The 13,662-nt window shown below is 35.4% G+C and overlaps 1 protein-coding gene across 5 annotated transcripts; it reads right to left on the minus strand.

The window, feature by feature from the left end:
- Positions 1-2,618: 2,618 nt before the first annotated feature.
- LOC110619934 (auxin response factor 1) lies at positions 2,619-7,864 on the minus strand. Of its 5 annotated transcripts, none has more exons than XM_043955495.1 (10): positions 5,993-6,102; positions 5,751-5,837; positions 5,550-5,606; positions 5,152-5,436; positions 4,987-5,059; positions 4,811-4,872; positions 4,545-4,709; positions 4,200-4,319; positions 4,032-4,107; positions 2,619-3,861 (listed from the first exon to the last, which is right to left on the minus strand). In XM_043955495.1, exons 4-10 carry the CDS (start codon positions 5,223-5,225, stop codon positions 2,764-2,766), a joined length of 1,668 nt encoding a protein of 555 aa, XP_043811430.1. In that variant the 5' UTR covers positions 5,226-5,436; positions 5,550-5,606; positions 5,751-5,837; positions 5,993-6,102; the 3' UTR covers positions 2,619-2,763. The 5 variants fall into 5 exon arrangements, with proteins under 5 accessions (XP_043811430.1, XP_021619145.1, XP_021619147.1 ...); XM_043955496.1 differs by lacking the exons at positions 2,619-3,861; positions 4,032-4,107; positions 4,200-4,319 and adding exons at positions 7,105-7,182; positions 7,538-7,864 and having other exon boundaries at positions 4,672-4,709; positions 4,811-4,899; positions 5,152-5,184; positions 5,284-5,436; XM_043955497.1 differs by lacking the exons at positions 2,619-3,861; positions 4,032-4,107; positions 4,200-4,319 and adding exons at positions 7,105-7,182; positions 7,538-7,854 and having other exon boundaries at positions 4,672-4,709; positions 4,811-4,899; positions 5,170-5,184; positions 5,284-5,436.
- Positions 7,865-13,662: the final 5,798 nt, after the last annotated feature.

Raw genomic sequence — 13,662 nt, forward strand, 5'->3', positions numbered from 1 at the left:
CATGCATCACAACATGTATTTATAAATAGGTTATTTTGTATTAGAATTCATGAATATGATATATTGCATAATTAATTATTATTGTAGATGGATGTTGAATGATCTACTGGCTCTCGAGTATGATATGATATATTATGTATGATGGATATAGAAGTTGAGGTCGAAGTTCATTTTATACCTCTAACATTTAATTGCTTAAGTGAGAGGTCGGTTTCTGTAAAAAATGAGTAGAACTAAACTATTATTTTAATCAAATTAAATATTATTAAGCATATTCATACATCGCAACATGTATTTATAAATAGATTATTTTGCATTAAAATTCACAAATACGATGTATTGCATAATTAATTATTGTTATAGATGGATATTGATGAACTACTAGCCTTCGAATATAATATGATATACTATGTATGATAGATATAGAAATTGAGATCGAGGTTCATTTTATACCTCTAATATTATCTAAGAAAAAGACCAGGGTGCCCATTTTATATCCCTAACACTATGAATATATTATGTTATATTTAAGAAGAAATCTTGAGGAGCACTCGTTGTGGAGTCAAATACTATTGAAATTATGAAGAGTTATTGATCACAAGTCCATTTTGATGTGAATTGTTTATGTTATGACGCATTCATACGAGCATGTCTATTATTCAATTATTTTATATTATGTTTCTACTCACTAGACTCTAATAATTTATTCATTTCCTCTAATTCCATATTTGCAGGACCAGAATTAATTCGGTAAGTCAATAATGTTCTTTGGTATAACTTTTATGTAATAGTTTAATTGTGGACATGTAATGTATTATGATTTAGAATTGTATTTTGTTGGAATTTTTTTTATAATCCCCTAGTTAATGATCTTATTATATAAAAGTTTTAAATTTAAGTTATATTTAAACTGGATTGTGACATGTTTGATTACTATACTAGAGCTTTTGATAAAAAATCTAGTATAGATTTATGTTTTCAGTTATGTATATACATGTCGAGTTTAGTTTCATGAGATGAAAATATTTGATGTATATTTTTTTAAAATCATGTGTGGATTGTATCATGTAATAAGATATATAATAGATTTGCTACGGGTTTTGATGATTTTAAATCAATTTGAACTCTAACGCCGATAGTGATTCAATTTTCGAATAGTTATACATTGTCTACTGTCTAGATCCTTGTTGATAACATGCAAAGCCCTCCTAGCAAATAGAAGATGATCCCTATAACCCAGCAGCTTCATCACCAAACCGAAACAACAACCCCACCCTTAAACGAACACCAAACAGAAAACCGTAGGTTCAAATAACCCCGAAATGCTTCATGCTCCCCTTCTGCTTCATTTTATTTGCAACGATTACTTCCAACGACAAACACATATTGAAGGGAAATTATTGTATAGGCCTAATGTAACATGCCACTAGGACAACTTGATACACCAAACTAATGAAATGATAAGACATTATATCATGTAATGAGGTAAAAATTTAATATTCAAAGGTTAAGACATTATTTGTTACGGGTTGTAGATCTGAGCTTCATTGAAGGGGGGTTTTCCTTTGAGATTTGCTTATTATTTAATTTTTTTTAATTAAAAAAATATTTTTAATTAATTAATTTTTTAAAATGTTTTAAATATAAAAAAATATATTTTTTTAAAAAATAAAGGGATAGATGGAAAAAGAAAAACAAGTGTCAGTTTCATTTTGTTTAAATTGCTAGAACCCTTGTTGTTTTATTGGGTTGATGCATCAGATTATCCTAGTGACGTGGTGCCTGGAGACGATACAATAATTTTTCCATGTTGAATGTTGCCCTTTCTCAACTCCTAATGTTTCATGATTTGTGACACACGCCTAGTCATGCACGCAGAGTAGTCACACCACAGTTGATTTCAGTATAGCTAAAATGATTTATTTTTCAATTTATAATTATTCTTTTATATTTTAATTTAGTCTAATTCTTTAAATAATTTCAAAATTTTATTACTCTTCCCATTAATTTAAAATATAGTTGAACGATAATTGAGTATTTAAAAAATTGCTTATAACAAAATGAGATTAGTGGACTATTTTCTGTCGAATTCATTACTATATTTATAAAAATTTTACAAAATCAAAAGCTAAGCGCCAAAGGGTAGGGTCGTCAATTAGGGATGAGACTTGTCATGTCCGAATTACAAGTATCCTATGCTTGATCATCAATCTTATCATTAAGTAATAACTATATAACCAGTTTGATCCTTCAACCAGAAAGTGTCGAATCATCAGTATTTAATTTAAATTAAAAGAATTAATTTAATTAAATTAATTTAAAATTTTAATTTAATTTTTTATTTATTTTAATTTTAAAAATTTTAATTATTTCGATTCAATTTAATTATAATAAAAAAATTAAAAAATTCAAATAGAATGTATTAATAATAATAATATATTTCTTTTAATAATATATTATTTTTAATAATATAGAAAAATTAAAATATATTAAAATTAAAATATTTTAATTAAATTTTAAAATATTAAAAATAAAATATAAAAAATAAAAAATTTATTAAAAATTCAAATTCATCTATTCAAAATGATTAAATCGAACATCCTAGAGCAGGCGAAGTAGGAGTCATCAATTCCAAACATTAAATTAAATTCTTGATCAAGTGTGGGGTAAAACTGGTCCGAATCTGAATTCATTTTGGCCTACACCATCCATTAAACCACATTACATCAATCAAATAAAAATTCAAATCTAGAAGCTAAACATTTAAAGCATAGACTCATAAACAAATCCTTCAGTGAGAGATCTAAGCCCTTGACGAACATTTTGCAGCTCACCCACTACATTCTGGCGTTCAGAATCTAACTCTCGAAGTTGAGATTCTAGAGAAGACCTTCGACTCTGCAAAGAATCACACTGCTCCCTTGCTTTCAACACTCCCTCAGCTTTTAATGCAATAGGTTTCAGGCAATCCAGCTTGAAACCAGCAATTAAAGAATCATTGATCCCATTTATTAGCTTCTCTAATTCATCTCTGTTCAATGATTCCCAGTTTCTATCCTTGAGACACAATGCCTCTCCAAGTCCATTCAACACAGATGATACAGTATCTGCTCTTTGTATCCGGGCATCATTCCAAAAGTCACCCATTTTGACAGAGAACCACCCCAGGTAAGGGATGAGATGGTGCCACACCTGAAAACCATGAAAATCTCTTTTGAAACAATGCATGTAGGAAGTTTCAGTCATGTCTCCATGAGATGTGCTTGCAACTTGAGGCAGCAGCCGCAATGAATTTTCACACTCGGTTGGAAGGATACCATTAGTTTTACATGAAGGGAGAAATGCACACTCACTATGCAAAACACCAAGAGAAGAAGTAGGTGTTCGAGCAGCCAGAGGCAAATTTTCAAACTCGGTGGAAGGAAGAGCTATGGCTTCATGATGCAAACTAGGTGGACTTTCCGCCCACGGAAACTCACATGCATCGATGTAATCACTCTCTCTAAAGAGACATTCGATATCGTCACATATATTTGTTTCAGCTGGATCACTGCTTTTTTGCAAACTAACAATATCACTTTCGCTCACCTGAATCTCCCCCTCCTTGTTAGCTTCGCTAGCATCAACATAATCCTTTCCTTCAACCCCATAGTTAGACTCTTTCTCGTAAACATGAGAACAACTCTCCTTAAGTTGTCTGTCTGTCTTACGCCTTTGGCAGGGAACGTACTGAGTAAAATCAACAGTATTATTTGGTTGTGCTCGTTTGCTCCTTTGGCTCATTTGAGAGTTTGAACTCAGTTCCAATTCCCATGGTGACACTCTTTCTGGAAAGAATGTTGAAGGTTTATCCCATTGAACCTGGCAGATCAGATATCACCACAACATAAGATATGGGGAAATTTGAACAAAGATGAAATTGCAAGTACGAACAATAAAATCTCTATAAAACATAAAAGGAAAATAAATGTCATGCACGTAGAAACCAAGATTAATCCAAACCAACATAACTATTCAAGACAAACAAGAACCTTTATATATCTCCACTCAGAACCAGCCCATCTTGATGATGCATTATCATGAAAACCAACAATACTGCCAGTGAAGCTGTAATTTGATAAACACAACTAATTAGAAAAAGAAAAAAAAAATGGTTTTCTGGCTCCTAGGACAATATATACTGAAGTATATGATGATACCTTTGTTCCATAACTTCCTCAGCCTCAAATTTCATTGAAAACCTTGTCCCGATTGATAAGTTGTAATTTTGAGCTTTAAGGTACTTGTTGACATCTACCATGAACTCGCACTTTTTTGGCCTAAAAAATGGAAGTCTTTCTTAATAAAATTCATTCTAATTGTTCTGAATATGCTACAAGAACAACTTCAAAAGCACAACTCTATACGGAAGACCACTTGAACTTCACACGACAGTTCATTGAAATACTATTGAAAAAAGAAAACAAAAAAACACTCTGCCAGTAAATTAACCAAACAAACCCAAACATAGCTTGCTTTGAACAATTGAGTGAAGAGCACAAAACCTAGGCTTGTAGATGAAAGAAAATCTAGTTCCATAGTTAATGGCCGAATGAGCACCAGCCAGAACACCAATACACATGTTTTCTGAAGATATAACAGGAAGTTTGCAATCTGTGTCTTGCTTCATAAGCTTCTTTAATCCAACCAGAAGGTCTCCTGATTCTCCCCTGGAAAGGGTACGTACATCAACCCGTAAGTTTCACAATAGCATCTATTTAGAAAGAAACTACAAAGAAAGGAGCAGAAAAGCATGGTATAATAGAATTACCTTAAGAAGACTAACACATCACCTATTGCTAGTTTTTTTGACTTGGCAAATTCCTTCCACCCGTGTCAGTAAGTGTCGCTTAGGCGTGCCTGTAATTGATATTTCAAGCAGCACTCTAACAATGATTTGAGATATATGGGAAATATAAGTTAAGCATCATATAATAAAATATTTACCCTTGAAAACATGTTTGAAGCGCCAATCTTTTCCTTGTAGATCAGTTGCAACCAAGTACTGATGAGGTTCCTCCTGGGACAATTTCAGAGTAGAAAGCAAAACAAAAATATGATCAACATATAAAAATAGGTGAGCCAATTATATACTTGCGAACTAGTTCCAACCAAATCCCAACCATGTACCCCTTGTGACATTTCCTGAGAAGGAAAGAAAACAAAAACATGGTTAACATGTACATAGGTAATTATCCTGTACTGGAAAAGAATGAGATCGATAGTTAAAGATTAGATGCTAACCAATGGAGGTAGAAAGTTCTTCGCATCACACATGTTAATAAATAAAGTACCATGTTTGCTTATGTCTGAAGCAGTAAGTGTTCTACAAAAGGAACGAACTGCAGACATTTCAGTAGCCAAAAATTGAGGATTTGGGCTGGGGACCTCTCCTTGCTGAGCATAGATAGAAAAATCAACAAGGGAAGTGAAGGGAGAAAAAAGAAAAAGGAAACAAATGAAATGAATTATGAACTTGTAAAATTGTTTGCAAAAAGAAGACAGCTTACAGCTGTTAGAGGAAACAATGTTATTTCCACAGAAATTTGGTCCGTTTCACGTTCAGCCTACAATTTATGGTGAATATGGTAAACAAGACAATATCGTGGAAATTGCAGAAACACAATTCAATCATTTCGTGTGCAACAGGAGAATTATATCAATATGCATAAAAGACAAAAAAAAAGCAACATAATTATGTTATAACCCACCATATACTTAACATTGTTCACTTCACAAAGAATTTTAGGCGGAAGTTCAAACAGAAGCTCTTTCCCCACATCCATTGGACCTCCAAGCTATATGAACAATTAATATGAAATATTATGACAAAAGACAATAACAAAGATAGAAATTTATAAAACCTGCAAGTTAGATCTATGAATCACATTTTACTGTACTAAGATTGATAAATGTTTTCATGTTTATTGATGTACTATCAAATCGAACAAACCTGTTCTATGTGACCTTGTGGAAAATAATAAACGCGTTGCCCTCTATAAGGAAGGGTGACACCGGCACATGTATCAAATAGTTCCTTTTTTAGAACATCAGTATAGCTTGCTATAAAACAGAAACAGAACAATTAGACTATTAGATCAAAAGGAAATCAGCAGATCCACAAAAAGGAAAAAAAAAAGGATAGATTATGGAGGAAGAATATTAAAATATAAATGACAAAGTGATTAAGCACGATTCTTTACAGTAAAAGCTTTTTGGCTTTTTATAATTCTAACATGCTCCAGCCTTCCAACTAAATTACATTTTTACAAACATTCCCTTCATCCAAGTACACTGGCAACCAAAAGCAATAAAGTTTGTTGTTATTCAATGCCAACCATCAAGTAAGCATCACTAGAAAAAAAAAAAGAGAGAGAAAATACTATTTGGTCCATGTGGCATGGAAAAACTTATTAATTAGTCTTTGAAAAATACATACATAAAAATGTGCCCGAGATTCTAAAAATTCTCTTGATTAGTCTTTACGTTAATTTTAGTGATTAAGTATTGTAAAAAGTCTAAAATACACGTGAGTTTTTTCATTCCACGTGAACTAAATTAGTAGAACCTTTTACAAAATTGAGGGACTAATGAGTTTTTTCATTCCACGTGAACTAAATAGTAAAACAGTTAACGAGTAAAACTAAAAGAAAAATTACTTAGTAAATTTTTTTAAAATTTAAGAGACGGTTTAATATATTTTTCAAAACCGAATGACCAATTAATGAGTTTCCTCGTATTATAAGGACTAAATAGTAAATTTTTCAAAAAAAAAAAGCATATTGTATCCAATTTGTACCCCTTTTTATTTGTCAAATCTAATTTGTACTTGAATTAGCAAACAAAACTGTTATTATCTCAACATCAATGCATTAACTAACCCTTGCAAATTCAGAAAAATTAAAAATACTCTCTCTGGAAAGAGAAAAGTATCCCTTAGTCTGTAAATTATTAGAAATGCCAATATCACAACCACCTAAGTACCCATTTAGCATTCTAATAACATTTTAGATAAATCTGCCACAAACAAGAATTATTCACAGAATTATAGAAGTTGTGGCAAACCATGTGGGTGTGCTGCAGAGGAATGATTCATAGTCGAGATGGGCAAAGAGTTACTGATGATGTCTTCCTGTGGATATCCTGTTAACAAAACCACAAGCCCTCAAAGAACAGCATAATCAATCAATACCATATTTATAGTAAAGACAATTTTGCAATTCTATATCTTTTGCTTTTCCTGATAGAAGAGAAAATGCTCTCTTTAATTCCTTTAAAAGTAGAAGACAAAAATGAAAAATCCCAACTTTACAATTACACCCTTCACGGTTTATAAATTACCAAAACCCCTTCTGCACACTAATTCAGCTGCTCTTTTTTTTCCCCCTTTTCTTAAAGCTTGCACAGAAATTGAAGCTTAAATGACCCAAAAAGAAAAGAAAAAAAAAAAGGTTTCATGTTCTCTCTAGCCAATGGATTTATGGAAACAGATATATACCTTAATGTTGAAGCTTTGCTTAATTTGTAAGATCCGAGCCAGTAACGGAACTAGAATCGATAGATTATTGATTCGAATCAGACCCACTTCAGTTCAGATGATAGGAGTTTCTTGCTTCAGTCATTTATCGTTTTTTTCTCAAGTTGACTCAGAAAGGACCAGCATGCTTGCCTCCTTCTAGACGAAATGAACCTGATTTTTAAGAAAGTTTTTCATTTTTCTTTTTCTTTTCTTGATTATCTTTTTGCTGCATTCATTTGGGACAACTTTTGACTCGCATCCGCGGACAGGATTGCAGCGCTGCTGCCATGGGCGGACGCACGTTATGCATTGTTTTCTTTTTTAGAAAATAATAAATAGATATAAATCACATAATTTTTAAAAATCTATTAGAATACCTATATTTCTTTTTATCTGTGAAATAATTCTTTCATTTATTTTTATCTTTAAAAATATTAAATTACTTTTTTATATATTTATTTTTTTTTAAAATTGAGTTATAAAAATTGAATTATAAAAAAATAAAATTTTAAAAATTAGATTATTAAAAAAAGTAAAAAAAAAAATTAATTGAGTTAGTGAGTAGGGGCGAGCAGTATTCGGTTCAAATTGAAAAAACTGATTGAATCGAATTGATTTAAAAATTTAGTTCGGTTTTTTATATATTTTGGTTCGGTTCGGTTTTTAATTTTAGAATTTTCGGTTATTTCGGTTCGGTTCGGTTTTGATCAGAAAAAAATCGAAAAAACCGAACCGAACCGATTAGTGATAATAATATATTTTTTCAATAATATAGAGAAATTAAATCATATTAATATTAAAATATTTTAATTAAATTTTAAAATATTAAAAATAAAATGTAAAAAATAAAAAATTATTAAAAATCGAAACCGATCGAAACCGATCAAATCGAACCGAATCGAACCGAATCAGACCGGTTCGGTTCGATTTCTGACCAAAATTGGTTCGATTCGGTTTTTATAAACACTAAAATTTTGGTTTACGGTTTATTCGGTTCGATTCGGTTTTAAATCGAACCGACCAAATGCTCACCCCTTTTAGTGAGAGGAGGAAAAATAAAAAGTAATATATTTTTAATAGAGAAAAAAATAATTATTTCGTTAATTGATAGAAAAAACAAAAATATTTTAATAAAATTTTAAAAATAAAAAAATTAACTTATTAATAATAACAATATTCAAAAATTAAATAATAATTTTTCTAATAAATAACATTTTACTTTATAATTTACCTTATAAATAAATCTATTTTTAAAATTTTTTAAATTAGATATATTATAATATAAATATTTATTCAATAATAATAATAAATTTATAGAGCTACTAATGCTTGCTAAAACATTTTTAAAAATAAATAAAATAATAACTATGATTAAATATCATAGACTTTGAATATAGATTTGAAATATTTTATAAAAACATTAAGATATAAAAAGAAAATAAAGCATTGTAAAATATAATATGTTATTTTAATGAAATAATAATAATAAATCTTTACATTCAATTTTATTGTAATTATATTGTATATTTTTTTAATTAAAATATAATTTTTTAAAATTACTTTTGATGATCTGAGATCCAGAAAATAGGATTTTACAATGGGTTCTGTAAAACTGGTAAAAAAGTCCCCTTCTAGGGGAGAGTATTTCCCATTTTATATGTTTCCTTTTGTCCGCTAGTGACGGGTAACAGAACGTGTGTCATTAGACCACCTGTCCCTGCTACGTTGATACGAATGTACGAGGGAATCAGATCTCTGCCCCATGCGTAACGGCCCCCTGATTCTCCCGGACGCGCGTTCGGGTGGTCCCATAAGGTGAATGAGCTGAATTCCTTCCGGGTTCCGAGCTGGGCCGGAAGATAAAGTTAAGACTAGGCCCATAAGGAATCTGTCCATGGGGTAAGAAGAATTGGGCCGGCCTGATTGAAGAAACTGACTGGAGCCCGGTCTTTAAGCTGAGTGGGCTGGACCTGGTTCTTGGAGGAGGCTTAGAAGCCTTCAGATTATGGGCTGCCCTAATGGGTCTGACCTTAGATCGAAGCGAAGAAACCCAGCGGTCATCAATTGTCCCTTTACCTTCTCGTCAGTTATTATCTCGACTGATGAGGGGGTAAATCCCAAGAATCATCATGACCGCGCCTGTTTATGTACAACTTCCCTCATAACACCCTTTCATCTTTTTATCATTTTGACTTTCGAATCCCCTCTGCCTTTTTCCATTTCTGGCTTTCCTCTGTTCTTCGTGCACACTGCCATCCTCACTTCCCTGCTTTTATCTTCAAGATACAGTTTTCTTCCTTTCTCATGAATAGCTTTTAAGGATCCTGACGTCGCTAGCCTAGAGTTTAGCATCGCCTCGTTCAGCATAAAAACCTCCTTCTCGGGGTACATTTTAATATCACCCCCTTCTTCCCTTTCAGGACCTTCACTGGGATGGGGGGATCTTTCCTTCCGATCCATATACCTCTGGTATAATCGATCTTCATAAAGACGTGAACTCCTTTCTCTTATCTCCTTTCTTACACGGGGTTTTCTAGCATTTCGAGATTGCTTCTCGAGTGTCGACCACTAATTTCATTCTCTTCATATTTTCTTTTGAACCTATCTGTCTGAGCGGGGGTTTCACATTCATGGGGCATCTGTTTGATACCTTATTCGGGCTGGTCAAGGCGAGCCAAAAATTTTATTACTTTGTCCCTCATGGAGGTCCGTTTTAATCTTGCTTTCGTGATTTTTATTGAGAGTCGTTCTGACTTGCCCCGGTTTTAGATTTTTTGCAGCTTCTAAGGTGAAGATGGATCAGATTGAACCCCCTAAAATTCTTACGCTGCCCAGGGGGAGCCTGAATGTTGCCTCAGACGCCCTCCTAGTAGGACGATCGGCGGGGGGGTTTACCCAACTAGTGGCCGAAGTTATATCGTTCAGGTCGTCCAGCCAGCCTCCTTCTCTTGTTCCTGCCCGAGCTCCGGAGCCGAGCTTTCGAGGTGCCGAATCTTCAAGGCAGCCAAGTATCGACAGGTCGGTCTCGGCTGCTCTGGCTATTCAAGCTCTCAGGTCCCCTCGGACTTCAAGGCCGAGCGAGGGCTTCGGGTTGACGGGAGTGAAGCCTGCCCCGCCTTTCGGCGACGCTTCTGGAGAGAGGCTTGAGGCCTCCATAGTCGAGATGGGGATCCTTACAAACAGGGCTGAGATCGCCTCTGTGAGGGATGTCCATGGGGTTCCTTCCGAGGTCGACCTAACTGTCGAGGATAGGAAACTCAGCTTTGTAGATGGTGGGGGTGTAGCGGAGAAGGTCGAGGGCAAGCATCCCATCCCCACTGAAGTGCTTGTCCTGGTTCACGTTCCAAAGAAGTCTTAGGCTTCTAGAAGATCGGCTCCTGCTTTTCTTCCTTTCGGAAAGAAGGAGACGGTTCCCGTGGTGCCCCTAATGTCTGTTCCTAACTCAAACTCTTGGAATAACATGATTTCTGAGATTTATTCTGGAATACAAGATGCAGTTCACACATGTAACATAAAGCAGCTCATGGCGGGCTCGTGTCAGGATTTTGATATAGGGCACTTGTGCTATGAGGAACAGAGATTTGCCGCACTCAATCGAGCTTCTGTTGATGCTTTCAAACATGTGTTTCGTGATATTCAAAGTTTAGCTTACAAATATGCAAGTGAGGACAATGCATTAATGATTATGTTTAAATCAGGAAGCAAGGGTAATCTGCTAAAATTAGTCCAACATAGTATGTGTGTAGGTTCGCAACATTCACTTGTTCCATTGCTCTTCAGAATGCCTCGCCAATTTTCCCGTGGAATGTTTTGTTCATTCAGTAACCAGTCGATGAGGCTGATCTTCCGAGGACTTTAACTTGAAGACTTATGTTTTTTATGCGTGATATACACACAGCATATGATGGAACAGTGAGAGATGCTTATGGGTATCAACTTGTTCAGTTTTCCTATAATAACGAGACAGAGTTCAGCTGGAGTGTAAGGAACGTCTAAGGGAGTATAGGGAGTCTGCCGAGCTAAAAAGCGGGGGATCCAGCAGACTCGTGAAGCTCATCTTCCTAACTATAAGGATTCTCCTGAATTGAAAGCTAAGAGAATAGTGTATATGATAGTGATGTAAATGTAGATGATAATGCTCCTAGACATGTAAGTCCTTTAAGGACTATTTTTCCTTCAGTAGAGTAAACTACAAAGTAGGTTGTATTTACTTTTCTTTTAATGATATTTGATTGTTGTGTTTGGTATTATTTTGATTGTTATTTATTTCTCTGGCTTTATTCATACTTGAGCTGTTTCTGCCTCCTCATTGGGCTACTTATTCTGTCTAAACGGTCTAATTTGTTTAATTTTAAAGATTGAGGAATAAAACACTTAGGAGGTGTTTAATGAATCTTATTAAACTATATTGCCTTTCATTTCTTGCCCCTCAATTAATCAGGGCTGAAATCTTAACAAGAGACTTAGTCTCTGACTTATAAATTTATCTATTTTACTAAGGCATTCTTATTTGTAAGCTCTTTCAGTTACTATGAGCTCGGGCACGCGACTTTTGTTTACTAACAATAAGTCAGATCGTGTACCTTTAAAGGTGATGAGCAGGGCTGGCTTTTTTGCTTCTGGTTTGACAGGAACTGAAGCTGGGGTCTCCCCTACTCACGCCATTAGATTTCTCCTCGGGTTGCCCCTTTACTTCCTTAGCATTTATTTCATGAGTGGTAAGGGGATAAATCCCTAGACTTTATTTGTAACAATGAGCTCGGATATCTGGTTCCTCTGGGAGTGTTTGTATGTTCCACTGGGATGGGGAGGTCAGCTTTTTTTTTTTTTTTTTTTTTTGCTGATCCGAGCTATGAGCAGGGCCTCTTACTTTTGCCGTGAGTCCTTCTATTCAGCGGATTAAGGAGCTCGGATTTTTATTCTTTGCTTAGACTTTTCTGCTGTCTGTGTGACAGGCTCAGGAGTTCGGAATTTCATCTTCCTCACTGTGAAGTCAATACTTACTTTCTTGCTTTCTTGTCTAGCCTTATACGGGCTGTGCTTCAGGGATCCTGGTTATTTTTACCCCGGGGAGATTTTGGATATCTTGCCGGCCGTTTTTGCTTCATGAGATCTGAAGAGATCCTGGCCATTTTTGCTCTAGGAGATCTGACGAGATCCTCGCCTGCCATTATTGCTCCAGGAGATCTGACGAGATCCTGGCCGTTTTTGCTCCGGGAGGTCTTTTTGAGATCCTCGCCTGCCGTTTTTGCTCCAGGAGATCTGACAAGATCCTGGGCGTTTTTGCTCCGGGAGGTCTTTTTGAGATCCTCGCCGGCCGTTTTTGCTCCGGGGAGATCTTGGTGATCCCACCGGCCGTTTTTCCTCATGAAGGTCTTTTTGAGATCCTCGCCGGCCGTTTTTGCTCTGCAAGATTCAGGCTCATTGGCCTTACTGTCGCTTCGTCATCTCAGCCGGTTTTATGGTGTCGAGGGCCTGTTGGGAGCCCGGCCACCTACCTGACTGAGGTCTTGAACAAGATTCAGGCTCAGTGGCCTTATTGTCGCTTCGTCATCTCAGCCGGTTTTGTGGTGTCGGGGGCTTGTTGGGAGCCCGGCCACCTACCTGACTGAGGTCTTGAACAAGATTCAGGCTCATTGGCCTTACTGTCGCTTCGTCATCTCAGCTGGTTTTGTGGTGTCGGGGGCCTGTTGGGAGCCCGGCCACCTACCTGACTGAGGTCTTGAACAAGATTCAGGCTTATTGGCCTTATTGTCGCTTCGTCATCTCAGCTGGTTTTGTGGTGTCGGGGGCTTGTTGGGAGTCCGGCCACCTACCTGACTGAGGTCTTGAACAGGATTCAGGCTCATTGGCCTTACTGTCGCTTCGTCATCTCAGCTGGTTTTATGGTGTCGGGGGCCTGTTGGGAGCCCGACCACCTACCTGACTGAGGTCTTGGATATTATTATTATTATTATTATTTTGAAAGCAATGTGAGTGAAGACAAATGATAGGTAAGGACGATAATCATCGTCTATTTTATTACCATGCTTTAAGATACAATAATTCTTTTACGTTTGTCAATACCTCAGGGGAAGTACCTTTTCAAGTGCTGGATATTCCAG

This window comes from Manihot esculenta, chromosome 3 (genome assembly GCF_001659605.2).
Source record: "Manihot esculenta cultivar AM560-2 chromosome 3, M.esculenta_v8, whole genome shotgun sequence".
In the NCBI taxonomy this organism is placed as follows: domain Eukaryota; kingdom Viridiplantae; phylum Streptophyta; class Magnoliopsida; order Malpighiales; family Euphorbiaceae; genus Manihot; species Manihot esculenta.